This window comes from Drosophila yakuba, chromosome 3L (assembly GCF_016746365.2).
Source record: "Drosophila yakuba strain Tai18E2 chromosome 3L, Prin_Dyak_Tai18E2_2.1, whole genome shotgun sequence".
Lineage (NCBI taxonomy): Eukaryota > Metazoa > Arthropoda > Insecta > Diptera > Drosophilidae > Drosophila > Drosophila yakuba.
Genome location: NC_052529.2, coordinates 19,199,545 through 19,226,767, shown reverse-complemented (window position 1 = coordinate 19,226,767; position 27,223 = coordinate 19,199,545). Strand labels below are relative to the sequence as shown.

The 27,223-nt window shown below is 43.4% G+C and overlaps 4 protein-coding genes and 1 long non-coding RNA gene across 7 annotated transcripts in view; 3 read left to right on the top strand and 2 right to left on the bottom strand.

Moving 5' to 3' along the window:
- Window positions 1–12,743, top strand: part of LOC6534655 (trichohyalin) — a 42,835-nt gene extending 30,092 nt beyond the window's left edge. The window contains exons 3-7 of one of the 2 annotated variants that reach the window (XM_039374514.2): window positions 8,110–8,286; window positions 8,348–8,659; window positions 8,740–8,851; window positions 8,930–9,178; window positions 10,077–12,743. In XM_039374514.2, coding sequence (XP_039230448.1) covers window positions 8,235–8,286; window positions 8,348–8,659; window positions 8,740–8,851; window positions 8,930–9,178; window positions 10,077–11,694 — 2,343 coding nt within the window. In that variant the 5' untranslated portion in view covers window positions 8,110–8,234 and the 3' untranslated portion in view covers window positions 11,695–12,743. The remainder of the gene's footprint in view (window positions 1–8,109; window positions 8,287–8,347; window positions 8,660–8,739; window positions 8,852–8,929; window positions 9,179–10,076) is intronic. The other variant, XM_039374515.2, reaches the window with a different exon arrangement.
- On the bottom strand, window positions 961–8,101 carry LOC26536097. Its single transcript, XR_001453712.3, has 2 exons — window positions 1,693–8,101; window positions 961–1,640 (listed from the first exon to the last, which is right to left on the bottom strand). It is a non-coding gene; the product is annotated as an uncharacterized LOC26536097 (long non-coding RNA).
- LOC6534654 (HIV Tat-specific factor 1) lies at window positions 8,874–21,540 on the bottom strand. 2 transcript variants are annotated; one of them, XM_015195280.3, is made up of 7 exons: window positions 21,404–21,540; window positions 13,193–14,014; window positions 12,923–13,125; window positions 9,868–10,034; window positions 9,592–9,778; window positions 9,404–9,540; window positions 8,874–9,346 (listed from the first exon to the last, which is right to left on the bottom strand). In XM_015195280.3, exons 2-7 carry the CDS (start codon window positions 14,004–14,006, stop codon window positions 9,190–9,192), a joined length of 1,665 nt encoding a protein of 554 aa, XP_015050766.1. In that variant the 5' UTR covers window positions 14,007–14,014; window positions 21,404–21,540; the 3' UTR covers window positions 8,874–9,189. The 2 variants fall into 2 exon arrangements, with proteins under 2 accessions (XP_015050766.1, XP_002095329.1); XM_002095293.4 differs by having other exon boundaries at window positions 21,400–21,536.
- LOC26536290 lies at window positions 16,365–21,634 on the top strand. Its single transcript, XM_039374513.2, has 5 exons — window positions 16,365–16,866; window positions 17,858–18,067; window positions 18,485–18,700; window positions 18,762–21,353; window positions 21,430–21,634. Exons 1-5 carry the CDS (start codon window positions 16,728–16,730, stop codon window positions 21,555–21,557), a joined length of 3,285 nt encoding a protein of 1,094 aa, XP_039230447.1. The 5' UTR covers window positions 16,365–16,727; the 3' UTR covers window positions 21,558–21,634.
- Window positions 21,635–23,618: 1,984 nt separating this feature from the next.
- Window positions 23,619–27,198, top strand: LOC6539381 (adult enhancer factor 1). Its single transcript, XM_043207070.1, is given in 2 exon segments — window positions 23,619–24,420; window positions 24,484–27,198. Coding segments are annotated over 2 exon segments (1,365 nt in total). The 3' UTR covers window positions 25,047–27,198.
- Window positions 27,199–27,223: the final 25 nt, after the last annotated feature.

Below are 27,223 nucleotides of genomic sequence, written 5' to 3'. Positions count from 1 at the left end.
ATTTATGTTGAATTTTATTGTATATATTGGGTGCAGAAAGAATTAAATCTGCAAATTAAATGTACATCTTAGAACTTAAAATACTAGGAAATCAAAGACTAACCTCATTAGTCGTAATTCTCATAAACATTTCTCTCATCTTCAGATATTTCTCCAACACGAATTTCTCTTCAATGAAATGCCACTTACAAATGTGTAGTGGAATTGTGCTATAAAGTTCTCTTGGAAAAATGCAATCGTATAATTCAACTGCCAGTTCGATTTGGATGCCATTTCTCCAGTTCATTTGGCTAATGCAATTTGTGCCACCAAAAACCGCCCACTCCAATGTGGTTACACCTTCCGGGCCTCTTGTCCACAATCACCGCACATTTTGCGCAATGCTAGGCGGCGACTTTGGTTTTCATCTTTTGGACTTCGTTTTTTCTATATACCACTCGTAGACGGTTTTCATTTACACTTATTTATATTTATTTCCACACCTCGACTTCGTTCCGAGACCCATTTCCACCATTTATTTATGCTGATTCCTTTGAGCACTATCGCCATGTGTATTTTTTAGGGAAAAGGCACTTGCAACTGCATATATAGTACAATAAGTTAGCGATAAGCCGCTGGAGTGGCATATAAATTAATAAGATATAAAAATATAAAAGTTTGGGCCCCCTCACATGGTGCATACGTAATAACTTGCAATGGCATTTCCGTGGCCTTACAGCCACAATTTACTTAATGCCACACGAACAATATTGATACTTGGGCAATATTTGAACAATTTGTTTCAAAGTCACACACACATGTGGCAACTGAATTGGTAGAAAAACCTGAGTGAGTCAAATTGCAGATGATTCAGTTTCTCCCGTGGATTGAAAACACACCTATGTATAGCGCCATTTGGCTTAGTCAGCAAAGATTTTAACTCATTCCACTATTTTATGACCAGAATCAATTTGCATGCCATTTGCTATGTCAAAGTTTTCTGTATTTACTTATTATTTTCGCATTTGACCATATACGCTGCGTTGCCTATGAGAACGTAATTTGATTTTCAGATATCAAGTTTGATTTGTGATTTTTGTGGCGATTCTAAATGGTTCGCCTTGACATTTCGTGCTGGATAAATTTAAATATAGATTAAAAAACGACGAAAGCGGCTGGCCAAGTGGTGTCGAGAGCATCATCATCTGCCGGGCCATTAGTAAAAAAAAGCTAATGCCACGCCCCCTGTCCGCCCACTGTTCGCCCACGCTGCCACTCAATCTATAAATATGCCAGACTTTGCATAGCCGTAAAGTCAACAAAAGGCATCCGTAGAATGGGATGGGATATGATGATGCAGCAGCTGGCCAGGATGCCAGGGATGATGGTTAAATGGGAGCTTTTGGGGGTATTTTATGGTAGTTCTGGGGGAGTTACTGTAGAGGTTGAATGGTGAGCAACGAGTGCAGCAGACCGGCTGCCTATAAATTACAGTCAAACGGAAATCATTTTGCATGCATGTCCTGCCTCCTGACTTGTGAAAAGAAACCATGTCCTGTGGAACTTCAACATTTTAGTAAATAGGCGGGAAAATACCCACTTGGTCTGCCATTGTCAACACTGCGTATACGTGATGGGTCCAGCATTAGCCGAGCCATAAACTAAAATTCCATAATGCGATTAGGCCCAGCAGCAAAATGCAAGTCCACCTACCCCAATCTGCGAGAAATCTGAAATTTTCTGCAGCACACGCACAAAAACGAAAAGCGAAGCAACACATTTTTCAGCCTGAAAGTGATTTCAAGGCAACTCATGTGAATGCGAGATGTGGGTGGTGGCTAACAAACAAGATAAAACTTTTGATTTATCGTTGACACGAACGCCAAGAACAGAAAGAACAAGCAGGTCCAGGAACCAGAGGACCAGAAGCATAACCGAAACCAAGTTTGCACCCAATCCAAGAGCCGCACCAGGACCTAGGTCCTGCTGGAATTTTGGCCAGCCGAACTGGAAACTAACTTGGCACAGAAATGCGAGCGTCGATAACAAAAAGCTGGGGCAGGTCATGCACATACAGAAAAAACACAAGAAATGATTTTGAATTTTAATCAATTTTGCATTATATTGTTGTCTTAAGAAACAATGCTTGGAAGAATTTTGTTCAATAACACAATAGTAGCAATAGGATTTCGAGCTATGCCAAAATACCCTTTTTTCTCTGAGTGTGCCTGCATTAAAGGCAATTACACAGCCATGAATGAGGAGGAGAGGGAATCCAGGGGAAGTGCGTAGGAGGCAGTGTCAAGTGTGTGTTACGACACGCGTCGACAAATTTGTGGGCTCCCAGCCGAAGTGCTGCAAACAAGAGTCAACTGAGGCAGATGAGGGGGGTTTTGGGGGAATTGGGGTCCAATGTACTAGAAAGACGAGAGGCACGGACAACAATGGGCACCTAAATGGTCAACTTGCTTCCCGGACGCTCGGATAACATCGCCAAAACAATAAACCCCAAACCAGATACAGTAGCAACAACTCTGAAAGCAAAGTTCCGCAAAATTTCTTTGTTTTGTCAGCCTTAATTTCCACAAATATTAGCTCACTCGCATTTTTTCGCTTGTTCGCATTTGAGGGGTTGAACTTGAAAACAATTAATAGAAAATATTTGTACGGTTCGGATGACATGGCGTGAAAAAGCGCTAAACAAAAATTCTACAAGTGACATTTTTATGTCAATGAAGGGGCACACAAACAAGCATATCGTGGAAAACACGATCTTAAAAGAGGTGATCGATTTAGCAGAATTTACATCATCGCTGGATTGGAACTATATGCGCACTCCAACAATAATCGTCTATTAAGTTCTGTTTTTATTTCGAGACTAATGAATTATATAACTATAATACAAATCATTATAACCAATAACCAATTTATAATTATTAGGTCAGTATTTTAATACACTACATGTTATAAACAACATAAAACAATATTTAAATGAAATAATCTTTGTTTATCACTTTTAGTGACATTGCTTTCAAGTCAACTTTAAGTTACCAATAATTAATTCGTCACATTTTCTTTTCTTCCACTTTTCTTCAAAATGTATAACTTCATTAGAACAAAAATAGATTGCCTTCGTGTGCCAAAAAAAGCCATTATATTTTCTTCGAGTGTACGAACTGATAGTGTCAGCTAGGCTGGGACACCCCGACATCTAGTGAATTACAATAAATTTGAGCGGCATGACATCACTTCAGTCTACTGCCTGAGTTCCAATTGCCGGCCGAGTACGTGTTTTAAATGCTGACGTAGCCGCTGGCGCCTGCGCCCAATGCAAATCTCCAAGTTTATTTGGTCGATGACGTTGTCTTCCAATTCGGCATGGACATACATGCACACATATAAAATCTGAGTGGTTGGAAAATATCGGAATTGCGGTTACATGCGGCAAGTCAAAGGCAAACTTGAAGCGATTGCCGTGGCCGATTATTTACTGGGGGACCCAAGAGCTCTCGGCTGAGTTATGTCATATTATTTTTGAGTAGGACCTCAAAAGGTGCGCACACCTTTTAGCAAGCAGGTAGAAATGATTGATAGGTCGGTCTTTGGATTTTAAGCTGCATCCAAGTTGATTTGTGATGAGTTCTGACGAATTGCTTTTGCTTAAAGTATGGAGTTTGAATTTATGGCTTCAAACTCTAGAAACGCGGGATTTAAGGGTTTCATTTAAATTGCTCACCCGACCCAGACAGAAATAAAATAAAGAATGTTCTCCATTTGCTTCATTAGGTTGAACATCGACCGGAAGGAATCCATTTAAAATTCAACTAAACTCAATTAAATCTTTTTTCGTCGACGAAACTCTAAATTAATTTCAACTTGGCCCGCAGCAGCACAAAAACACAGTCCAAACTTTAAATGCACTCGAATTCAACTGAAAAGTGCAGCCTCATGATGGTCTGGCACACTACGTATACTTGATATCGCGCATACGCCGTGTGGGACCACTAATGCTGCGTTGCCCTGCAGCGCCATCGTCCTGTCAAAGCAGCAAACACACAATACTAGACACAATGACTTGTCAGCAACTAAATGACTTTCACTTTTCCGGCTCGAGAGTGAAGCTTAGCCAGGAATTAGAGAAAGAGAAATGTGAAATTCAACTTTTAGCAAAAAAGAATTTATTTCTTCCGAAAATATAACAAACTAAACCTACAATATACTACATTTAGAGTTGCAATACTTATATTTAGAGCAGCTTTTTGTTACATATGCATCCATAATTTGTCTGCGTGTACGTTTAGCTCGGTGTTGAGATGTGTATCAGTGAACAGCTTTGAAATTCCAAGAGGACAAAGTTGAGAGCTAAATAAAGAAAGTAAACTTCAGTCAGAAGGCTTGACAGATGCGGAGATAGCACATCCAGCCACCACAACCACTACGTGGTGGCTCCTCACCGGAGATTCTGCACAGGTGAAGCATGAAAATGCAGGCAATTGCACACAGGTAGATATTTTCAAGGGCGAAAAAATCGTAGAAAATGGTAGAAGCTTTAGGAATGGCAGAAATGGCAGCTGTGAAAACGTTTCTCGGCTACTATTTGCTGACATCGAGGGAGACGGGACAGCAAGTGATTGAGTGGAATCTGGTAGAGATGCGTATAAATTATATTGGCCGTCGACGATTTTCGATTTTCCTCATTTATCCCATAGCCGAAGAGTTGAAATGCTGCAGTTCAATTTATTGCCACAATTTACGCCCGGTTTGCAACTGAATTTGAACTACTTAGTGTGGCGCACGTTGTGATTGCATTTAAATCAATGAAATGCGCATAAATTAATTAAGCTGGGGCGAATCACAATCGAAAAGAAAACCATTCGTTGTTTTTATAAATGTTTAACTTCCTATAGCTACAAATTAACCGCACAAAAACATTTACCTTTCATTAAGCCGCAAACTGGTATTTTAGCGAGCAATTCGCTATCGATTTTTAGTGTTTGTTTACTTGGTCGCCGAGCTAACAGAATCTATGCAAATGCGTTTGGCAACTTAATTATGCCAAGAACGGGTTGAATCCCCGGTAATTAATTACGACATCTGCTGGCCAGGAACTCCCCCAACGTTGTAGATATGACACGGCCAAGATTTATGCCACCAATTTGTCCACTTCTTACCCAACCGAATGCCGATTTCTAAGCTTTTAAAATTTATTTGGCAGCCGTTTGCATTGAACCCGACATGAAGAGGTTAAGTCCAAAAGATGTGTTTCCTTTTTTGCCATTGGCGGGGAGCCATTCAACTTTTGCTTTTTAACTCGAATTCGTGTTTGGGGAATTTGATTGATGGTTGGCGAGTTTTGCGAGTGGGTGATGATCTACTCAAGAGATCTCAATTATAGGCAATCATTTTGGTTCGCAGTTTTTAAATTTTCAGCGCTGTTTGTGATGCGATTCTAATTACGACTAAATTACATATCATATATCATCGCATAGGCATAAACACTTCGTGGAAGTCCATAATTTATGCTAATTCCCAGCGCCAAACACCGAAAATAGCACGTCATAAATGTAAATTCGGCTCTCAAGTAGAGGAATACCCCTTCAAAAGCAATCGCACGCCCCTTGCTCATTTATCAGCTTCTTTTTGAGATTGGAACCACACGTGTGTTCTTTTTTTTGTTTTCTGGGTACGATACTCGTTCTCATAGGCTATGGTACTCCCTTGGATATGTAAAGGCACCCAAAAGTGCTGATGAGCTTATTCCTAACCTCGAATGGCTGGGGACAAGGCTATGAAAAAGGTTCGGACTTGACAGATTCTGCCTTTAAAAAGCATAAATAACATTTTTATACTTTTTGGCTCTCTCAGCTGGCTTCTGATTGATTCCCATGTTTTGAAATAATTTTGTGTCTCCGCTTCCCCGAATTTTGGTTGATACAATCCGATTAATAAAGCATTTTCAGCTGCGCGGATGTCGTAATATCTAAACTCGAATTATTGCCGACGCGCCCAAGTTCAAGATCAAGGTCGGTCGATTTCCCCTTCATCATTTTCCGCGACATTTGAATGTCGTCTGGGCTCCCACAACCGACTGCATTCGAAGTGGGTCATAAATCAGTCAAATTCAGCCCACTCGCAAACATTTTCCCTGCGCCTACTTGTGTGTGGGTGCTGTCTCTCTTTTTATTAGCCACTTAAAGCGATGTCGAGTTGTAATAATGTTGACAGAATCGTGGATCGGCGGTGAATTGAAGGTCCCTATCTACCGGCAACTCTCTCGTCATCGCGTCAACAGGTCGTGCAAACAAACCAGAAGTGAAGTAAATAATTTGACTGCGGAGCCAGCAGGTACGGCTTCTGAGCATTAGCAAGATCGGTACACTGAACAAAAACTGCGGTAATCGGAAAGAAATTAAAAAAACTTCGTGTTCCTATACAACATTTTTTAATACCAACATAAATATGTATTACCCAAGTTGTATTAAAAGAGGTTTTAAGTTTCTGTTCATCATATGTCTAGGATCAGAATTTGAAGGCATGGGTATATTATTCGTATCCAGTTGGTTAATAAAATTCCAACGCTGGAATTACTTTTAATTATTACATGCATTTCGAATCTGGCATTATACTACCCATTACTCAAGACACACGCATCCGTTTTCAAGAACTCCCAATTAGTTTATTCGCATTTTATTTTAAAATATTTTTCCGTGTATCGGGCCCATAATGAATGTCAAGTCGTCACCAGTGAGGAATTCGTTGTCGGTTGCCGTTGGCCAAGAAAAGCCAAGAGGCACAAGCCACCAGTGGTTGGTGGCTGAGCCCAGCCAGCAACTCCGGCCTGTCTGGCGAAGCTGTCAATCCAGTTGGGCAGGCGTGCGCTTGCTACTTTAACTCTTTTTTTGCTTTCCCTCCTTTAATTTGTTTGCTTTCGTGGTCATGAATTATTTTACAAGAATTATATATGATTATCGGTGTGCATACGTGTGCACATGGTGCGATGGTCTTTGGGAATTGAAAGGGGCGGCGTTGAATTAGCCGCACGCTGAAATGGCTCAATTAAAATGACACAATCTGGCTTATAATTGCTAGGAGAGTGTAATTGAAACCGGTATTCCACCGCTAAAACTTTTAAAATGATAGATCATTTAATTTTGTGTAGTGGTATGTCAAAGGTGAAAGACATGGTACGGTCCAACTTTTAATTAAATTTCGGCTTATCATTAGATCTTATTTACTCTCACTTGGCAATGTCGGGCTTTTAGTAGCTGTTGTAAAAATATTTATTATACCCGTAACTAGATTCGTTGGAAGGTAAAAGCATTTTTTACGTTGAAATACAATAAGAAATACAAATAAACAAATATTTAAACTATTTTTTAATAATATAATAGACCTAGTCATAATATCGAAATTAAAACTTTATACAAGGACCTTTTTTTTTTTAAAAAGTCAAGTTCAATTTGTTTGAGTATCTTATCCCATATACCAAACATAAATTATTTAAGACCCTCACAAGACAGTTGTTCTAATTATAACCCTAACAGACCCTTTAAAACAGTTAGCGGATAAGCCCGCGGCATTTCAAGTCATTTACTTAGTGGTGGAAAAGTGGGTCACTGCAACCGGCACACACAACATTCACACACTCAGCGGTGGCACTTGGTGTGTCAACAAATTGAAAATAGAATGCAATAACAAGCCCCAGTGGCAGTGGCAGCTACAGTGACGGCTTTTGACCGGGTTGTCTTCCACTTGACGAGGTGGTTAAAGTTATGAAAGTGCTAATTGAAACGCCACAGAATGAGCGGCCGAATGAGCCACTCGATGAGTGGACGCTGCACTGACCAGCCCAAAGTCGACGATGACCAGTTTCGTGGGCAAAAGATGTTTATGAATGGGGACCAATAAATAAAATAAATCTGTTCGGATACATGTTCGTCGACTCAATTTGTTTTCGCTGGTGCGGAGGCGTTTGTGTGTCCATCCATCAACGGATACACTTGTTAGAGACTTCTCCGAAATATATTTGCATAAAACAAACATTTGCTGAAATAAAATTATGATATGCAGACGAGTTGAGAGATTAACGAATGTTCATCGTTTGTTTTCGTTTCAAACCCATTTTTCCAGCCCGTCATCCGGAAGAGCGATGTAAGAGTGGCCTGAGCGAACACTGTACAGAGCAAAATTCATCTTATCCCCGAAAGTAAGGAAAGAAACCCGGCATTAACAATCATCAAGAAGCAGGCAGCAGGATGTGTGGCAGCCATAAAATGTGGTGCTGTCAAGTATTTATCTTAGCTTTATGTGAGTTATTTGGCATCCAGCTATTTCGATGATTTATTAATTATGTGTATCATGTCCACAGTTGCTCACACAATTGCGGCGGACTTCCACGGAAGTGCAGCTCGCGCCGAAATAAGCTTCGAAGGTCCCTCGCCGTCTCACAGTCAGGATGCAGTTGCTCCAACTTCGAGGCCAAAGCGCCGCGTATACGCATTGTGTCCACCGAAATTTCATCGCGTTGGCACCGATTGCTACTCGCTGGTCGATCAGCGCAGCAGTTGGCTGGAGGCGCACTTTTTCTGCAAGGACAAAAACGCGAATCTCACAGAGCCGGGCAAACACGCCGACCGCAAGCTGAGACTTTTCCTGCAGAAACAGGATGCTCTATCAGGCGGTAAGTAAATCTTTGAAGCGCTACCAGATTTCCTTTCCTTAATAATTTTGTAATAAATCAATTCTACTTTTCCGCTTTAGAAAAAGACCCAATCTGGCTAGGAGCCACCTATGACCACCACAACAACCGATGGCAGTGGAGCATGAGTGGCCGCAATCTGTCCACCGACTCCTTCAGCCGCACTGATCCCGCGTAAGTGATCTCTTCGATGCTCTTTCCTTTCTTCCTTTATTTCCGTAGATTGACTTAACGCTTAAGCAACAATTCTAGCTATGTGCAACTTATCTCCAACAGCCAACCGCTGGATAATAACTGTGCCATCTACGATCCAAGCCTCAAGTACCGCTGGTCGGCGCGACCATGCTCGGATAAGTTGCGCTTCATATGCCAGCACAAAATGCCAAAGGTGAGCGCTCCCAATCGCTACAAGATCTATAACCGCTGGAACGCCACCTATCCAAATGAGCAAGCCAACGAGGTGGTACTGGAGATCCTTGAACCGCGTGAGAACGATCGCAGGTAAATGACAACTAAGGAGTGGCGTCTCCTGGCAACAACTGGTTTTCTGGCGAGTCGAGGTCCTCCTCCTTCTTTTCCTCTGAAGCCTTTTTATCGCTTTCTTCTTCTGCCAAGAATTCATCCCATTTGGATAGCCGTTCATGCGCCTCCACAGCTGATTCATCAATTCTGAAAGATTATGGAATTAGCAACTCTTTTTGTAGACTATCCAATTTCGAAACTCACTTGTATTTTGTCTTGCCATCCCAGGACTCGGCAGTTAGTTGTCGCTGTCCAAAATAACGGCCCTGCATCATTTGAATGACGACGTCGGCTTCCTCCGGTGAAGCCATGTTGATCTGGGCAACGCCCTCAGGATGGCGCTGAAATGGGAGGAAATTTAGAGGACATTTCGAGAAACTTTGTTTTCTTACATCATAGATAACCACTTTTCGGACCATCCCGCATTTGCTGCACTCCTCCCGCAGATTGTTTTGGTACTCCAATATGAGTTCCACTTCCTTCTCGAAGAGTTCCGGAGTAAATAGGTTTTTAATAATGACGGTTTTCTCATTCTTTGACCTTTCGCCACGCATTTTATCTGGACGCCAATCAAATAATCTAAACATTTGAATGAATGAAAATAATGAAAGTAGTTTTAGTGTACAATTGAACAAACTTTTAGTTTTTTCTTTGTTTTAATTACTTACTTTTCCTTCATCTTTTGCAATTTCTCTTTGTCCTTCTTTTTCCGTTTGGGCTTCAGAGCAGGATTGTATTCTCCACGCATTTGAAACTGAGCCCTCTGGACACGAATCTTGTGGCCTCGCAGATTGTACTCGTCTAGAATTTTTAGTGCCAGATTGACACTCTCCACCTGAAATAGAAAAATAACTAACTAGTAAATGTGTTCTTCTAGGTACCACCGCCGTGTGAAGGCCGAGGACAGTGACGAAGAGATGATTATTCCCGACAGACGACGCAATAACAATCGTCGCAACAACCACAGGAGTCGTCAGATCAAGAATCAGAATCAGCATCCAAACGATGTGAACTACCAGCCCTTACAGCATCGTCAAAGAAATCGTCCTCGTACTTCTACTGTTGCACCAACCACTACGCAATCGGTTAACCAATCAAATGATGTCCAGGCTCCCTCGCCCACCCCTCTGCAGATGACCCAGTATGATCGCAAATTGCAACGCCAACGGGAAAGGGAACGTCGCCGACAGCTACGTCGCGAAGAACGCCAGAAATTGGCTCGGGAGCAAAAGCGCGAGAGGCAACGCCGTCTAAAGGAGGAACGCCAGCGATTGCAGCGGGAAGAACTGCAGCGGCGGCAGCGAGTGCAGCTAGATGAGCCCAAACCCCAAGTGATAGATGAACTGCGTCAGCGCTCTGATGAGGATTTGGATAAGAAGCAAAGGGATGAACAGGAAAAGAAACTAAGGGAAGATCTGCAGAAGCAACGCGATGAACAGGAAAAAAAGAACAGGGCGGAGCAGGAAAGACTTAAACAGGAGGAGGACGAACAGCAAGCCAGGAAGCAACAGCAACAGGAAAACCAGGAGCAGCAACTACGCGAGCAGCGCGAGGCCGAGCAGCAAAAGCGTGAACTCGAGCTACTGAAGCAACGGCAGGTGGAAGCAGACCGCCAGCACGCAGCCGATGAGGAAGCAGGGAAGCTAAGGCTAGAGCGCATTCAAAAGCAACGCGAACTGGAGGCACAACAGCGACAAGAACGCGAAGAGCAGCGCCGCAAACAACGCGAGGAACAAGAGGAGCAGGATCGCCAAAATCATGCCAAGCGTCTGGCTGAGGAGAAGCGACTGCAGGATCTGTATGCCGAGCGCATAAGGCAGACAAATAGCGAGCGGGAGAGGCAATTGGCCGAGGCCCACGAAGCCAAGCGACGTGAGGAGCTGAGGCTGCAAGAGCAGCTTAAGAAACAGGAGGATGAGAGGCAGGAGCAGATTCGACGAGAGCAAGAGGAGGAGGAAAAGCGCCTGGAACTGGAGAGGCTTGAGGAGGCACGCCGCTTCGAGGAGAAGGAACTGAAGCGCCTGCACGAGGAAAACCAGCGGCGCGAGGAGCAGAAGCTCCAGCGCGAGCGGGAAATAGCACTCCGTGAGGCCGCGGAGAAAAAACTAGCTGAGGAGGAAGAAATGCTGCGCAAGGAAGTGGCTGAAGAGGAACGCACAGTGAAGAAGCGCCTGGAAGATGATATTCGTCGGGCGGAAGAAGAGCGTAAAGCCAAGGAGACGGAGGAACGGGCTGCCGAAGAGGCTAAGCTTGCCGAGCAGAAGCGACGCGTGGAAGCGGCCAAAAAGAAGGCCGACGAGGAGGTGAAGGCCAAGTTGGAGGAGAAGAGGCGTGAGTATGCTAGTCGAATCTCGGCGCTGAGTCCTGAGGACCAGAAGAAGTTCATCGAGATGCGCAAACGGCGCAAGCAGCTGAAGGAGAAGAAGGAACGTGACCAGCGGGCAAAGGAACTGAAGAGGATACAGCAAGCCATGCGATTGGACGATAACGAGTAGAAGTCCATAGATGTCCAGGCGGCAGTAATATCACCCCGCACTAACCAATACTAACAGAGACATATCGATCACAATTGGTTCCACATACGCACCGTTGCCCAGTCGATCCCTTTTCGGTTGTTTTCTTTGTGCTTTAATTAAAACAAAACACAAAACGAACACGCAAAAGTATTATTTACCAGAAGAGAAAGGAGAATGGAGGAACATCGCTGCGAAGCGGATTTTGTCGGTTATGGGGAATCAAATCAAATTTCAATTTCAATTGCATTTCGATCGAGCAGGAAACCCAACCTCCATGCGCTTCGCTAGCTGTTTTAGTACTGTACAGTAAAGATATACTATATATAGGTCTAGGATATGGACGCGCAACATACTCACACAGCCCACAGGACACAACGTAAACACACGGCAAGCAGTCACGCATGCTTCCTTAATAACCGAACTAGAAGTTAGCAATCAATTTTAGAGCCAATAAACGCCACACACACGCAAAATCAATTTTTAAACTCAAGCACAGAACCACGGAAATATATTTATAGTGAGTAAAACGTAAGTTTGAATGGAAAACTCCTTTGGGTCAAAGCCCAGCAGTGTCCAAGTCCAATGCCTCCCCACACTCGTTTTGCCTATAGTGTCCTCGAATCGGGCACAGCGAAGCAATAATTTACTACTAATAATCTTTTGATATAATCATCGGATGGTCACTGGCCATTTCCTAACTTCTAGATTACAAAACTATATTTTACAAAGATGTATGTAATAACTAAAGTATGTTTAAATGTAAATTTTTATGTATTTTTTAATACCTCAAACGCGAAAAGCAAAACAAAAAAAAGTAAAAAAACCTCGAGCGCAACTTTCAGTCCTTTTTGTTTCGTTTAAAGTTGAAATTGAAAGCTGGCAAGGACGGAAATGAAAACGAAAGGAAAAGCAATTTTACAGCCAAGTAAATGCATTTTAATAGTAAACTAACCAATTTTAATTATTACTTTACACACGGAGAAACATAAAAGCGAATAAAACTAAATAGTCAGTGAAACGTTAGCAAAGAAATTATGAAAGAGGAAACCAGTACAGAAAAGTAATACGAAAACAAATGATAAATTTACCATATAATATTTATGCAAGATAAATTATAGATAAGAAGCAACAAAATAAAATAATAAATAAAGTTGGAAAAAAAACCAAAACAAAGAGATTGAATTTGCAGTTTTAATTGAACACTTACCTTGATGTAATCACACAGTCCATCGCCCTTGATTTGTCCATCCTTTTCGGCATACAGTTTAAGCTTAAACTTCTGGGTCTGTGGATCTCTCATGACCATGCCACACTTGCCCATCAGATCGGCAAACTCGTCCATAGTAATGTCCAGGGGCAAATTGGAGACATACACCTTGGTATTCTGTGAGGGATCCATTTCGAACCATTCTAAAATAAGATAATAGATAAGATTAGACATCGTAAGAAATTAAACCTAATGTCGAATACAACGTACTTGGGGGCTCCTGGACTTTTCGCTTGCCAGTGGGCACCGCATTGCTGGTGGCTGGATTCTTGTTGGACATTGCAGCTTCCGCCTCTGCCGTCATACGCTTCAGTTCCTCCTCCTTTCTCTTGGCCTCAGCCGCCTCCTTTTCAGCCTTCTCTTTCTCCCCCGCTGAAGTGTTGTCAATGAATCCATAGTTCATTTGGTAGCGGGCCATGAAATCATCATCGATCTTAGGGAACCACGCACTCTTGGTTGCATCCCAAAAGAACTCGACTCCATCCTTGTCGGTGTAGGTACGCTCACCATGTTCATCCACGCCGTAAACCCCTTCCTGGCCAGGGTTTGGTTGCTTGGGTACCCACTTTTTTTGCTCGTCATCCCACTTGTAGTGCTCCGTTTCAGTTTCCTGTTTTTTGGGTAACCACTGTTGGGTTTTGGGACACCACTTGTAGTGCTCGTTTTCGTAGGGATCTCCAGCCCCACCTGCTTCATCAACACTTAAGGTTTGCCAATTGTTTTGTGTGGAGCACCACTTGTATTTCTGTTTCGTGCTAGGATCCGTGTATATAGCCCCGCCGTCCGCTCCGTAGGTCATGTGCTCCTCGTAGGCTGCAAAATCCTGAGATGGAGTTTCGCCCGTTTTATCCGCGTTGTTATCCAATTGGGTTTTCTTTTCCGCCGATTTGTCATCAACTTCTGAAACAGAAATGCGGTTGGGAACTGGTGCTGTTGCTTCCTGCCCTTCCACGTTCTCCCTATTTTCCTGGGCTTCATCAGGTTTCTCCAGCTGCTCCGATTTACCATTACCTTCGTCGCTCATTTTGCGACCTGTAATTAAAGCAAGTCGAGAAGTAGACTACATTTAGTTTCTTCCTTTCCTTTATTGCTGCGTGGGCGGGACAGTCGCCTAATTCCCGGCTCATTTCATATTTTTTTTCCCAAGGCAAGAAATAATCCCCACGTGAAAAAACAAAACTAAATGGCAGGAACGTGCCCATATTGCTTGACATTGAAGAACAATACGGGTGAGGAATGAGAGAACATTCCAAGAAGCCACCGGGAAAATAACAAGTTTCTTTTTTTGCACCTCTCAGCAAGCGAGGTAAACAATTTACACAATGATTGCCATTTTCCCCCATGTATTCCAGTTCCAGTGTGTGTGTGGGTCAACCTTTGGGTCGGGTAATAAAATGAAATGAAAAGCGCACGCCACTTTCTGGTCGGCATAAGAAAAGACCAACACAAATCCCAAAAAGAACACAAACACTAAAGGGAAAAAAAAGGACTTGGCTGCCACCAGCCTGCTGAAGGTCAACTAATTTCGTGTTATATTTGGGGCAGGGAACCCTTCTTCTTTTTCGCTTTTCGAATCGATTCCTCTGAACTGGGCAGGTTCAATCAACCTTTGGCCCGGGAAGTACAATTCAGAAGCCAAATAGATTTGTCAACCTATTGACACATCGCTTGAGAGTTTCGGCAGCTGACTTGCAGGTTCTTGACCGATTCGCTTTACGTCATCGCCAACATCTTAACCCAATCGAAAAGGGTTCAATGGACTCGGACTAATTGTCACAACTTAAGGCCACTAAAAATAGGCTCAAACCACAGAGGTTCCGAGTTCAACGCTCAACGAGTGGGCAGCATTTGCATGTACTCGCACAAGATTCACCTTTCCTGCACAGTCAGCGGATGAAGGCGGAGTCACCAGGGGATTTTGGACAGGGTGGGGAACTGCCTGGCAAACTGGCACATCCAACAGACCATACCCGCTCCTCACCCACAAGGAAAAGCGGAATAGGGCGAAGAGAACGGCACGGGCGATTGCAGTTTGCAGGCCAAACAACTTTGTTAGGGGATTCATAAATTACATAGACATTTGAGTACACACTCTAAGGCCCACGGCTTCCACATGAAGAAGGCAAAGTGTCGGCATACAAACTAAAAGTTTAGAATCCAAACGGGGACTACACGTTGCAATGCAAAATAAAATACTGAACTTAATAGAAAACAAGAGAGAACGCTGTAGTCGAGTTCCACGACTATTTGATACCCGTTTCTTAGCTGGTGGAAGTGCGAAGGAGAAATTTTAAAACTGTCGTTTTTTTCAGTTGTTCAGTTATTCAGTTATTTTCACTTATAGAGAGGACTCTCTGATTAAGTTCCTAGACTATCAGATACTTTTGTTTGGCATATCGATAGAAATCGGTAAAATATATGATAAATTAAAAACAAAATTTTAATTTTTAAATTTGTTTAGCTTTGTGAACGACTTATTCTTTTTGCACTTCCACTGGCTGAATAACGGGTATCCAATAGTCGAGGAACTGCATTATAGAGTTCTTTTTTGCTTAAATAAGAAGCCTTTATTATATAAATGCGTTATGTTGCAGTGCTTCTGCGATTTCTAATTTGACATAATTAGGAGTTTGTGAGTTTTACAAACATAGATATATAGATTCGGATAAATCATTCTGAAATAAAGGTGCATAGTCAGACAATTATTCAACCTTTGCTGCACACCTTTGCCTTTTCCCAGTCGACGCACTTATTGCATAACTGAGTACGGAAATCAAATGAAACCTTCTTGGGATGCCAGCAGAAATCAATTAATTGACGCAAATTTTCTGCGAAAACGTGCAAATGTGGGACAAACTAGCCAGTTGGCTTAGTTTTATGACGGCGCCTTGGAGGTCATAAAATAGTTACCCAAGTTTGGCTATTCCAAAGCCCAAACGCGAATTAATTAACTTTTCAGAAATGTCGCGAATTTGCTGGACACTCGTCCTGTCCAAATGTCAACAGGTCAGGGGAAAGGAATTGGGCTTCTGATGAAGACGAAACCGGGACTTATGCGGCGCAGTGAAAGGGAAAGGAAGAAACCCAATCACATACAAAAATAATGGTATTTTTACCGTGGCTCGTATTCCGAGAGATTTGCAAACATTACTCACAAATGCCATAAATACCACGAAGGGGAGCGGGTGAACCGAAACTCGAGACCGAAAAAACCGAATTCCCATACTCGCTCTTTGGCGCACGGAATAACTTAACTCGGGAAAAACGGACAGAGTAGGGTGACTCACTCCTCAGCTGAGCAAAACACACTCGCTCACATTTCCATAGCATACCTATAGGGGCCAAGCAAAGCCAGCCAAAATGGCCTAATATTGATGGCCCGTTCGTGGGTGGGGTGGTGAGAGTGAAATGGTGGCTTATAGCTAGCCACCTACCCGGTTAGCCTGCTAGAGTGCTAGCCCTCGTGCTAGTCCTCGCTGACCAGTACGCGCTGAGACGTCCGACTGACCGCAAGTGCCGGCCAGTATAACCACGGAATAAACCGGGGGAAAGCCTCGGGAATTGGGAGCACGCAACTCCAAATGGCATTGTTGTGTACAGATATGTGCACCTAGCGGCCGCCTCCCCATAAGCATTTCAAATGCAGCCGGCGAAAAATATGCAAGAGACTCACTAATACTAAAATCAATAAGAGTTTAGCATATAAAGTTAAAAACGCAAATACAGAGACGCATAAAATCCCAAAATGGATATACCAGTCAGCGGGGCCATTTTCACCCTGGGCAAATCCCATCTGGCGGAGAATACCCAAAGTTACTTCTACATCAAAAACGATCCTGTGAAGCGCCTGATTTCCGGTCCAAACCAGAGCGCTGTCATTTGTGGTAACTACGTGACCCCAAAGCCCTTAGAATATCCACCAATCTATTGACTCCAGTCAAGTGGTCAAGTGAAAATCTATTGCCGGTCGGTTGTCTCTGCCCCTTGCATCGCATGTTGAGTGCAATTTTCTTTAAATAATAATAAGCTCCGTCGTTCAGCTTACTTTCACTTTCTTGTTGGCCCCAGTCTTGTGTCCGTGCTTTCCGACAAAGTTATCCGAGTTTTTCGTGTGGCTGGGTCTATTGAATTACTAAATTATAGTCGGCTTTTGCAACCCGACAAATTTGTAACCAGAATTAGGTGTATTGCAGGGGTGTTTTAAATATTTCATTCTGCCAATCCGCACCGAAATTAGGGATATCCGTCTATTCCCTGAGAATCTTACACGTAGAGAAAATATTAACTTTGGAAAATTATTTAGTAATCTAGGCATACGATGGTATATAACCGTACTACTTGTTTATTTTTTTGTTGTTTAAATTTTTGAAACGATTAAATGTTTTCTGATGATGTATCAAAAGAACAGTTTAAAATCAATTACTTTCAATGTACTATATTTATCCCACACTAAGCCCGTATTACATAAGCTAAAAATCCACTTTAGAACGAGTAAAGCTGACCAAGCACTTCAAATCACGGCAACTTCGACAACTAATGGGGTCAGACGCGGCGTAAAAATACCAGAAATATGGAGAAAACTCACGAAGTAAACCCCCAAAAACAAAAAGAGAAACAGAAACTGAAACTAAACCGAAGCTAACGTAATTGAGGCGTTAACTTATGCGGGGGAGCAGTTAAATAGTTGAAACGTTGTGGGATTCAGGGTTCGGCTAATTCATGGGATTGGCCCACACCCGCGCACACTTTATCAATCAATAAAAGTCAAGAAAAGGGAACAACCCCCCGCCAAACATAATAAAACCACCAAAAACAAAAGCTGCCAGCAGCAGGTGAAAGCCAAAGCAAATGTCAAACCGTTCTTATCAATTACAGAATCTGGACGGCTATTTGTTTGGGGCGAGAACCACTACGGACAGCTTGGAATTGGTGGCCATGGCGGAGCCTCCGGCAAAAAGGGCGGCGGCACCCACAACAGCAACGGGGACATAGTCACCAAACCCACCTGCGTGAAGGCCTTGAAAACCCTCGGATTAAGGATCTGCGATGTCGCCTTCGGCAACCAATGGGCCGTGATGCTCACACGTGAGTGAATCAACAAATATGGTGGAAGTTCGTCAACTCGAAGCATGTGTCGTCTAAGAAATTGGTCTAACCTAAAGTTTGGGTTTTGGGGAAAAAGTTTTGGTTAACGGTAGCAATTTGGCCACTGTTATGCTGCTCAGTTGTGTATTTATGATTCAATGAGTAGGATATTTTTATATAAAGAGCTATAGTAAAAACAAAAATTTCGATGCCTAATGAAATTGATCAATATAAAAGTTTGATCGCCTACGTTTAAATGGAATATTTAGAAGCAATTTAGAATATTGAAAGGTTATACCTCAAAAATGGAGAAAAATACTATGTTGAAAACCAGGTGGCTACGACAACGCACTTCCACAATATTTTTAATCATTTTGATTAAATCTATTTATAATCCACATATAAATAATTTCACAGACTCCAACGAAATCTTTTTCACGGGTCGCAATATCTTTCCCGAGGATACCCATGTGGCCCAGCACTTTACAAGCGCTCAAGTTGATCAGCAGCCATGCGCCATTATCCGCAAGCCTTTTCGTTTGGAAGAGTTCGATGATTACCTCTCCAAGAACGAGGAGACGGACAACTTTATGACAGTCCAAGCTGGCAAGGAGCACTTTGCTGTGCTGACTAGTAAGTAGTCACGTGAAAAGCTAATCAAAGTGAGTTTATCTCTCTTATCTTTCTTTAAAAGCCACTGGTCGTTTGATTGGTTGTGGCTCCAATGCCCAACTGCAGTTGGGTGAACTGGAGGCAGACTACGATGGTCATCCGGTTGAGATTCGGCTAGATGCACCGGTGCAGCAGTTTGCCTGCGGACCGGAGTCTACGCTGGTTTTGACCGCCACTGGGAACCTCTTTCTCACCGGCCACCTGAACGAGTTCGTCTTTCCGCGCTTCACCGAGCTGCAGAAAAATCTGCCGCCCACCGAGGCAATCACCTTCATGCACATTTCCAAGACCAGCGAAGTGTACATAGTGACCAATGCGGGCAGCATCTATCGCAGCTTCGAGTCGCTGCGGAACAAAAGTCTGGTCTTCCAACGTTTTTATGACTACGACTGCGAGGAAAATGGACCCATCGGGAAGCTCCTTAAGGGATTCTCCTTCTATGCGGTTCTCAGTAAGGCCAACAAGTTCTTCACTACGTTCTCGGAGAGCGGCCATCATTTGAAGACCTTCCGTGAAATTTCCAAATTTAAGAACCTGCGACTATTGGACATCGCAGTGGGGGATCAACACGTTCTGGTGCAGGGCATTCCGCGCTCCTCGATGTCGTCTGCATCTGTAAATGGATCGGCTGAACCACATCGCTACGTAAGCCGTAGTCTTGCGTTGCAACAGGCGGATGCAAATGGAAACAAAGAAGAGGTCAGGACTCACAGCGGAAGAAGCCTGACCAAACAACAGGGCTTGGAGGAAACCGAGGATCAATCAATGGCGACTACTGTGGCAGGCTTGGCAGCAGGAGCCGGTACAGCGGCGGCCATGGAGGCAGTGAAGCATTTAATTAATGGGGAGAAACCAGATTTAACGCGTTACCAGGACATGAATGCAAATATCGAGAGTGGGGAGCTGATGCTTAAAGAAAACCAGGAGCCAATAGGTAATGATGAAATGGATCCAAATTTAAATATTTCTGAAGAAAAAGAAGCTAATCAAATTGAGGAGCGGACTAGATCTGGAAATAAAAATGACACCGGCGCAGATCAAGAAAAATCAGATAGTCCGAACACAGCTGGAATGGAGCCAACGGCACCTGTTGAGTCTCCCGTAATACCATCGGATAAAGAAGAATCATCAATAAAACCAATCGATTCCCCTGTGAAAACAAAAAGCTCACCAGCAAAACCCAATGAATCTTCTATGAAATCAAACTCAAGTCAACACAACTCTCCTGTCAAGCCCATGGAACCGATGCAAAAGCTACCCACTCCTCCTATACATACACCCACCCCTCCCAATTCCCCCACAGAATCTTTAAGATCGAATAGATCTGCGCACGATATGCAATTAGTTGATCCCAAGACGAAAATGCCAGGCAGCCAGGAAACGCTTTTGCGCCCACGCACTCCATATCCCGAGAGAAGTAATTCAAGCACACCTCAGACGATAAAAAAGACGCCTATACGAAACATTTCATACGAATCTGCCATGGACCATGACCATCTGGAGAGGACTTCTCCCGAATTGGTCTCTAGTCTGGAGACAGTGGAGGAAGTACCTACGGCCAAAATTCACGTGAACACACCAACACCACCCTCGGAAGACGACGAACACCTGGCCGTGGAAATAACCACAACAAAGGACTCAACGGACAGCAGCAAAGTGATCAACGAAATACGCTTCATAAACGATGGAGTGGATGTGACGTCCAAGGTAGAGGAACAAATGCCAGACACACCCCTGGAGAGCTCCGTGGAGGATCTGGAATCTGATGGAGAGCAAATAATGCAGCATGTGGAGGAACAAGTTGACAAAATTTTGACAAACTCTGAAGAGTCAGCGTCTAAAGCCGGCGAAGAAGCTTTGGATGTCATGGACTCCACGCGTAACTCCATTCAAACAGCGGTGAGAAATGCAGCAAATGAAGCTCGTGATGCAATGGAGGCTGTAGGCGAACGAATGGCTACTGGAGCTCGAGGAGCCGTGGATACCGTTGGCGGAGCAGTAGGAGCGGCGGGTAAAGGTGCCCAGCGGATAGCTAGCGATGCAATGCACGCAGTGGAGCAAGCAGGAAGTAGTGCAATGCATGCAGTGGAGCAGGCGGGCAGTAATGCAGTCAAAGCAGCCTCGGAAACAAAGGATTCTATGGGCAGGGCCATGGATTCGATGACCAGCAAGATCTCTACCGAAGTACAGGGCGCCAAGGAAAACATCTCTTCATTGTTTCAGATAAAAGCGGCCAGGGAAGCTGATCCACAGACCACGCCATGCTCCACACCTCGCGGCGAAGATGACTTGTCATTCAAAGAGGGGGCACCAAAGACGACTACAACGTTGGGTTCCAACGAGGAGGATGAACGAACAACGGCCTCTGTAAACTCAAACCATGGCAATGGGAATGGCAACATTTTCGAGCCCAGCAACCCCTTTGAGGATCCGCTGGATGCGGTGGTAGAGCGCAGTAAGAAGGCTATGCAGGAGGACATAAGGGCCATGCAACTGAGGGCGAATTCCCATGTCCAAGCTGTTGCCCAGCAGAAAGAGGAAGACGCTAAGGGATTTGTGCAGCAGGTGATGGACAGGCTCTCGTGCCGTAACGAAAAGGCAGTCAGGATAGAAGGTACCTATTAATGGATGTGAAATACAACAAATCTTTATGTACATACTTACCAAAATCCTGCTTATCCTCCAAACAGATGAACTGCGCCCGCCGGCTGGAAGTCACAACAAAAACACAAACAAAGTCAACAGCGAGCTGAGCTTAACCAATGGACAGGCGCATGGCGATCAGTCGCAGGCGTCGAGGGTCTGCACGATTTTATAAAACTTGCACCAGCACTTTTCTGAGCAATTGCATTTGGTCTTGAAGTACAATTTAATAAAAAAAAAATGCAAACGAAATTTCTATAAAAAGTTCTGCAAGGCGCAGTGTGACCGTGCTGTGGGAAAGGAAAAACCCGCCCAATAACTATAGAAAACTTGGCACGTTCCTTTAGTGGAACTAGCTCATCAGCACAGATATGGCAAATTCGATAGTCACGTTAGCAAGTGACTTGAGATTTTTTAATACAATTCTGGGAATAAATTATTAAAAATATGCTGGCGCCATATTGATATGCGTGTATCTACAAATTGTATCTCTAATGCCAACTTTCTCATTGAGTCAGGACCGTCATCAAATTTCATCACACTCGTGATCAGTAACAGGTCCCCCAGAGCTATCGTCCATCGCCAATTGGCACTAGTTCATTCGCGTCTATTTTGTACGCGAAACAGTAAAAAAAAGAAAAAAAATATTTTTACTATTTTTCTAACGTTTATACGCTTTTTATAAATGAAGACCCAGCCACAGATAATGCTGTGAGGACTCGATTCCGATAGGCGAAAGCAAAGCGCGAACACCCTGCGAAAGGCCCATATCTCCCAAAAAACCGATTCGAGTGCGGAAAATGATGTAAAACGGGGGGAAATCTAAACCTGAAAGGCCCCACACAGCACAGCCACAAAATGGAAAGGTAGGTCAATGTGTGGGCGACCGAGGAGAGTTTAAATGTGTCTCTCAGAATACCCAATTCGAATGTGGAATCATTTGGTAAAAGTCGAGTTTATAGGCGAGTGAAAAACAATGGACATTTTCGAGCGGAGAGCTCCAAAATTAAAAGTCTCCTAACCTCAAAAGAGCTTTTACACAGTACGTGTACGTGTGTGCTAGTGTATGTGCATGTGTGTGCGACTGAAAGTGGTTGTGACTTTTAGGCGAGGAAGGGAACGAGAGGGGCGATCTGAAGGCAACGTGTTAGTGGAAAAACTGCTTTTGAAAAAAAGGAAAAATATCCCCCAAAAAGCCCGCCCAAAAAAGGTCAGTCCGGAATCCTGGCGATCTCTCCTCCGTATCGTATTTTATCCTATTGGTAAAGTTATCAGTAACTTCTTTAGTTGCGAGTAAAACACATGTAATTTGGCGAGAAAGTAACACGCTGTCAATTCAACAAAAAAAAGAGAGATATCTGAGTGCTCCATGTGTGTGCGAGTTGTGTTGGCCTTTCTGTGCGTGTGTGTGTGGTGGGCGGAGAGCGGGGGGCGCGCCAGGTAACTTGTCCGGCGGACGTAAAAACCGTTCAAATATATAAAAAGTTACATGCAACGCGCGCGTATTTATTTTGTTTCAAAATGCATAATAATTAATGCTCTTCATCGCCTCTTAGTCGATGTTTTGATACCCTGAGGTTTATAAAATCTAAGAAGGATTTTGCTTATGATCATCCGATTTGGATCTAAAATTTGTATGTAAACATCTAACAAATTTTAAAAAGTCTGAAAACATTCAACTTATTAATCAAAATTATTGCTATGACAGATTAATGCTTTAATCGTCATACATAAATGATTTAACATAATAAATAATGATGATGATAAAGACGTAATAAGCCCTTTAGGACACAAAATGGATTTCAATCCGTTTCACTAAAAAGGCATAAATAGAACCGTTGGAATGTATGAAAAGAGGGCTGCAAGGGGAGGAGGTGGAGCTGGGAGCCCAGCTATCAAAGTGTGTCAGCTATTGAATAATTTAGATTTATAATTTCGCATTTAGGTATTTCGTATGTTTTGGGAATTCCTCACATATTTTTGCATACCAAAAAGCCAAGCCGCCGACTCAACTAATCCCAATCTCCATTCTCCAAACCCAGGCACTAGCAGCAACAAGATCAGAGAAGCGCCCAAGATGAGCATGTCGTGGCATTTTTGAAGCATCGATCTTAGTTTGTTAGCCAGCTTTCTGTTCAAGTCACCAAGGTACCACAGTCTCCCTGTACTATTCCATCAGATTCAACTCAGCTCCGAATCCCGAGTCCAGGCTAACCAATCCCAGCAAGAGCAGTCCATGATGCATATCAAAAGCCTGCCCCATGCCCATGCCGCTGCTACGGCGATGAGCAGTAACTGCGACATCGTCATAGTGGCCGCCCAGCCCCAAACCACCATAGCAAACAGTAATAACAATGAGACGGTCACCCAGGCCACGCATCCAGCTCACATGGCGGCGGTCCAACAGCAGCAACAACAACAACAACAGCAGCAGCAGCAGCAGCAACAGCAACATCATCAGCAGCAGCAACAGCAGTCGAGCGGACCACCCTCTGTGCCACCGCCACCCACGGAAATCCCCTTGCCCTTCCAGATGCACTTAAGCGGGATCTCGGCGGAGGCGCATAGTGCCGCCCAAGCAGCGGCCATGGCAGCTGCCCAGGCTGCAGCAGCTCAAGCTGCTGCGGCGGAGCAACAACAACCGCCGCCACCGCCTCCACATCTGACTCACCTGACCACGCATAGTCCAACAACGATTCATAGTGAGCATTATCTAGCCAATGGACATAGCGAGCATCCCGGTGAGGGCAACGCTACCGGAGGCGGAGGGGGAGCTGTCCGCGAGCCGGAGAAACCCTTCCACTGCACCGTCTGTGATCGTCGCTTCCGGCAGCTAAGCACACTGACCAACCACGTAAAGATCCATACTGGCGAGAAGCCCTACAAATGCAACGTTTGTGATAAGACCTTCCGTCAATCGTCGACGCTGACGAACCATCTGAAGATCCATACGGGCGAGAAGCCTTATAACTGCAACTATTGTCCGAAGCATTTTCGACAGCTGAGCACTCTGGCCAACCATGTGAAGATCCACACGGGTGAGTGATGAAGTGAGTTATTCTACGATATGGACCAAAACTAAATGTTGTCTTATTTTTCAGGTGAAAAGCCTTTTGAGTGCGTCATCTGCAAGAAGCAGTTCCGACAGTCCAGCACGCTCAACAACCACATAAAGATCCATGTCATGGACAAAGTCTACGTTCCTGTTAAGATCAAAACAGAGGAGGAGGAGGGGTGACTAGGACGAATGCCGTTGGCGGCACACCACCATCAGCACCAGCAGCAGCAACACCAGCACCACCATCAACAGCAGCAGCATCAGCACCACCCTCCGTCCCAGCAGCAGCAGCATATCGACCAGCGAGGAGTCACCATCACCACGTTGCCCTCCGCCACAACAGTGGCCCAGCATCACCAGCATATTCAGGATGGCTCGCCGCACCATCATTTTAATGTGGCCGCTATAGGTGATTTATCCAGCGCTATGCAATTGGGCGCTGTGACGGCGGACGGGAGCTTTGTGACCATGGGCGGCGTTGTGGTGGGCCGCATCCAGCACACACGCGAGGAACTGCAGCAGCTTGGGGTGATCAAGGTGGAATCACCATCGAATGGTGGTACAGCCACTACGTCAGCGGCGGCGGAAACGCAACGCGAGGGATGAGTCGATGAGCTGCTCCTCGAGTATATGCTCAAGGAGGAGAATGTAGATGACGAGAATGAACAGGAGCTGGAGTCGGAAGTGGAAGCGGAAGCGGATGTAGTGGAAATTCAGGAGCATAAAGAGGAGCAGCGATCGAGCCAGAAGTGAGCCATGTTTGGTGTGTACGCTTACGTTGTTGTTAGTTGTTTAATTGTAGCGAACATTGTTGTTGTTGTTAAGGTTTAAATGTGTGACTAAGAACTTACCAAGATGAATGTATAGCAAACGCTTCAAAAGTAGCTAAACGAAAGGCGCCAACACCAGCACCCAGAGCTCCCAAACCGTTAACAAAAAAAAAAGAAATACTAAAATAATAGTAAAGCTAAACAAAAAACAGATGAAAGACCTTAGCACAGAGTTGTCTCTATAGCAGCGCACCCCATCTCACATTTACCACCCTCTCAGCCCCGGAAATAGATTAAACCACTCTCTACTCAATTAAATAATTCTAACCCTAACTAGAGTGAAAATAATTTGCTAATAGTAAAAGTAAACTAAACCCGTAAAAAGCAAAAAGTCATTGCGTGTAAGAAAAACTTAACTAAAATGCTTCCCGAAGTGCGAACCTGTTTCAGATTTTAAATTTGTCGATCCGACTCACTTTTAAATTGTTTAATTTAGCATTTAAAGTTAAAAAAAATTGTTGCACAACTCAAAGTTGGCAACGTTTTTTCGCCATCTTGCAAGGGCGTGTTTTGGTCTGGGCTAACACAAATACAATTTGTTTATAAAATTAATAGCTTAATTATTTAACTCCGTAAACTTATCAGCAAAACTTAAACAAAAATATCCTGAACAGAATACGGCAAACAAAAAAATTCTAATAGTGTTAAGTGGTCGAAACTATCTAATTAGCTCTTAGTCCCTAGAGAGCCATAGTTTTAAAATCAGCGTTTTGTTAATTTTAATTGATTAGTCTTAGTAGTTTTAATTTCAGCATTGGCATAATTTGGAAACACAAAAGCTGTCACGATGGCCTTCGCTTAAATATTAGTTAATGAAGTAAACACAAAGTAACGCTAATTAATTCATAACTAATTACGATTGTGAAATAGGAAAGCAACAAGTTCTGTACAAAGCCCAACTCCAATTTGTATGTATAAAGCGAAAGCAGCGGCGTTAAGGAGAGAGTTTAACTAAATTGTAAACGAAAACCTTTTTAAAAGAGAAAATAATATTTTCTAAAAATACAACATGTGACTTTTTATGTTACCCCTTTATTTTATGTAACCCTTGGTTTCCTCCCAGCTTGATTGTCCTTTCCTTTTGTTTTCAAACCCCGGTCACCTTTAATACCTTTAAAAACTGCAGCAAGGGTCAAACAGAAAAGGCTCCTGTATCAAGTTCCTATAGATTTCAAAGCGCAACAAAACTGGAAGTCCCCAAATGTATACGAATCAATTGCAAGCCGGGAAGTGGAGATACATTTAAAGAAACCTAGCCTATATGGAATGAATATTAAATAAATGTTGATAAATGTGTAGTGTTAACAAATACAAATACAAAACAAGACAGCAGAAACGAAAAACAAATCCCAACCTAGCAGAGTATGAATCCGCTTGAATCCGTACTATGACTTTCGAAGCCCTGAATGCAGATCGTCACTAGGATCTAAGACCCCTAGAGAATTAGATAGGTCGCTTTAACATGAAAGCCTAATACTGAATGCAGATGCAGTTCGGATTGTGGCATTTTCAAAATCTGAGCTCTGCACCCAGCTTCTCTAACCCTCCCCAGCGTATGCATAAACTTTACATATAAGTGAAGTAGTGAGATTAGCATTTAAGACCATAATTTAATGATAGTTGAGTGTGTAAAATGTAAAACTGCAAAGAATTTAGACATACAATGAACAAAGACAAGAATCGTTAGGCAAATCGAGGTGGCAGAAGGATGAGGAACTGCAAAAAAACCAACAAGCAAAAGGCTTAAAAACAAATCGCGATAATATTGTATAATTATACACATATATATTTATTAATGTATGTATGTACATGCGCAGTAGCTGTATTTATATGTAAATGTGTACGTAATTGTGTATTTAGTTACAGCATAAATATATATTTGCAACGGAGAAATACAGAAACGGAAATTATAACAAATGGCAAATGAATCAAATGCATTCTTATTTAAAACCA

What these genes read in the sequence shown, in the direction of transcription:
- LOC26536290 (XM_039374513.2), top strand. Translation starts at nt 16,728, where the DNA reads ATGGATATACCAGTCAGCGGGGCCATTTTCACCCTGGGCAAATCCCAT. An exon ending in ATGGGCCGTGATGCTCACAC is followed by an intron (nt 18,068 to 18,484) that starts GTGAGTGAATCA and finishes ATAATTTCACAG; the next exon opens with ACTCCAACGAAATCTTTTTC. An exon ending in GCACTTTGCTGTGCTGACTA is followed by an intron (nt 18,701 to 18,761) that starts GTAAGTAGTCAC and finishes TTTCTTTAAAAG; the next exon opens with CCACTGGTCGTTTGATTGGT.
- LOC6534654 (XM_015195280.3), bottom strand. Translation starts at nt 14,006, where the DNA reads ATGAGCGACGAAGGTAATGGTAAATCGGAGCAGCTGGAGAAACCTGAT. An exon ending in GACTGTGTGATTACATCAAG is followed by an intron (nt 10,035 to 12,922) that starts GTAAGTGTTCAA and finishes TTTCTATTTCAG; the next exon opens with GTGGAGAGTGTCAATCTGGC. An exon ending in TTGCAAAAGATGAAGGAAAA is followed by an intron (nt 9,779 to 9,867) that starts GTAAGTAATTAA and finishes TCAAATGTTTAG; the next exon opens with ATTATTTGATTGGCGTCCAG.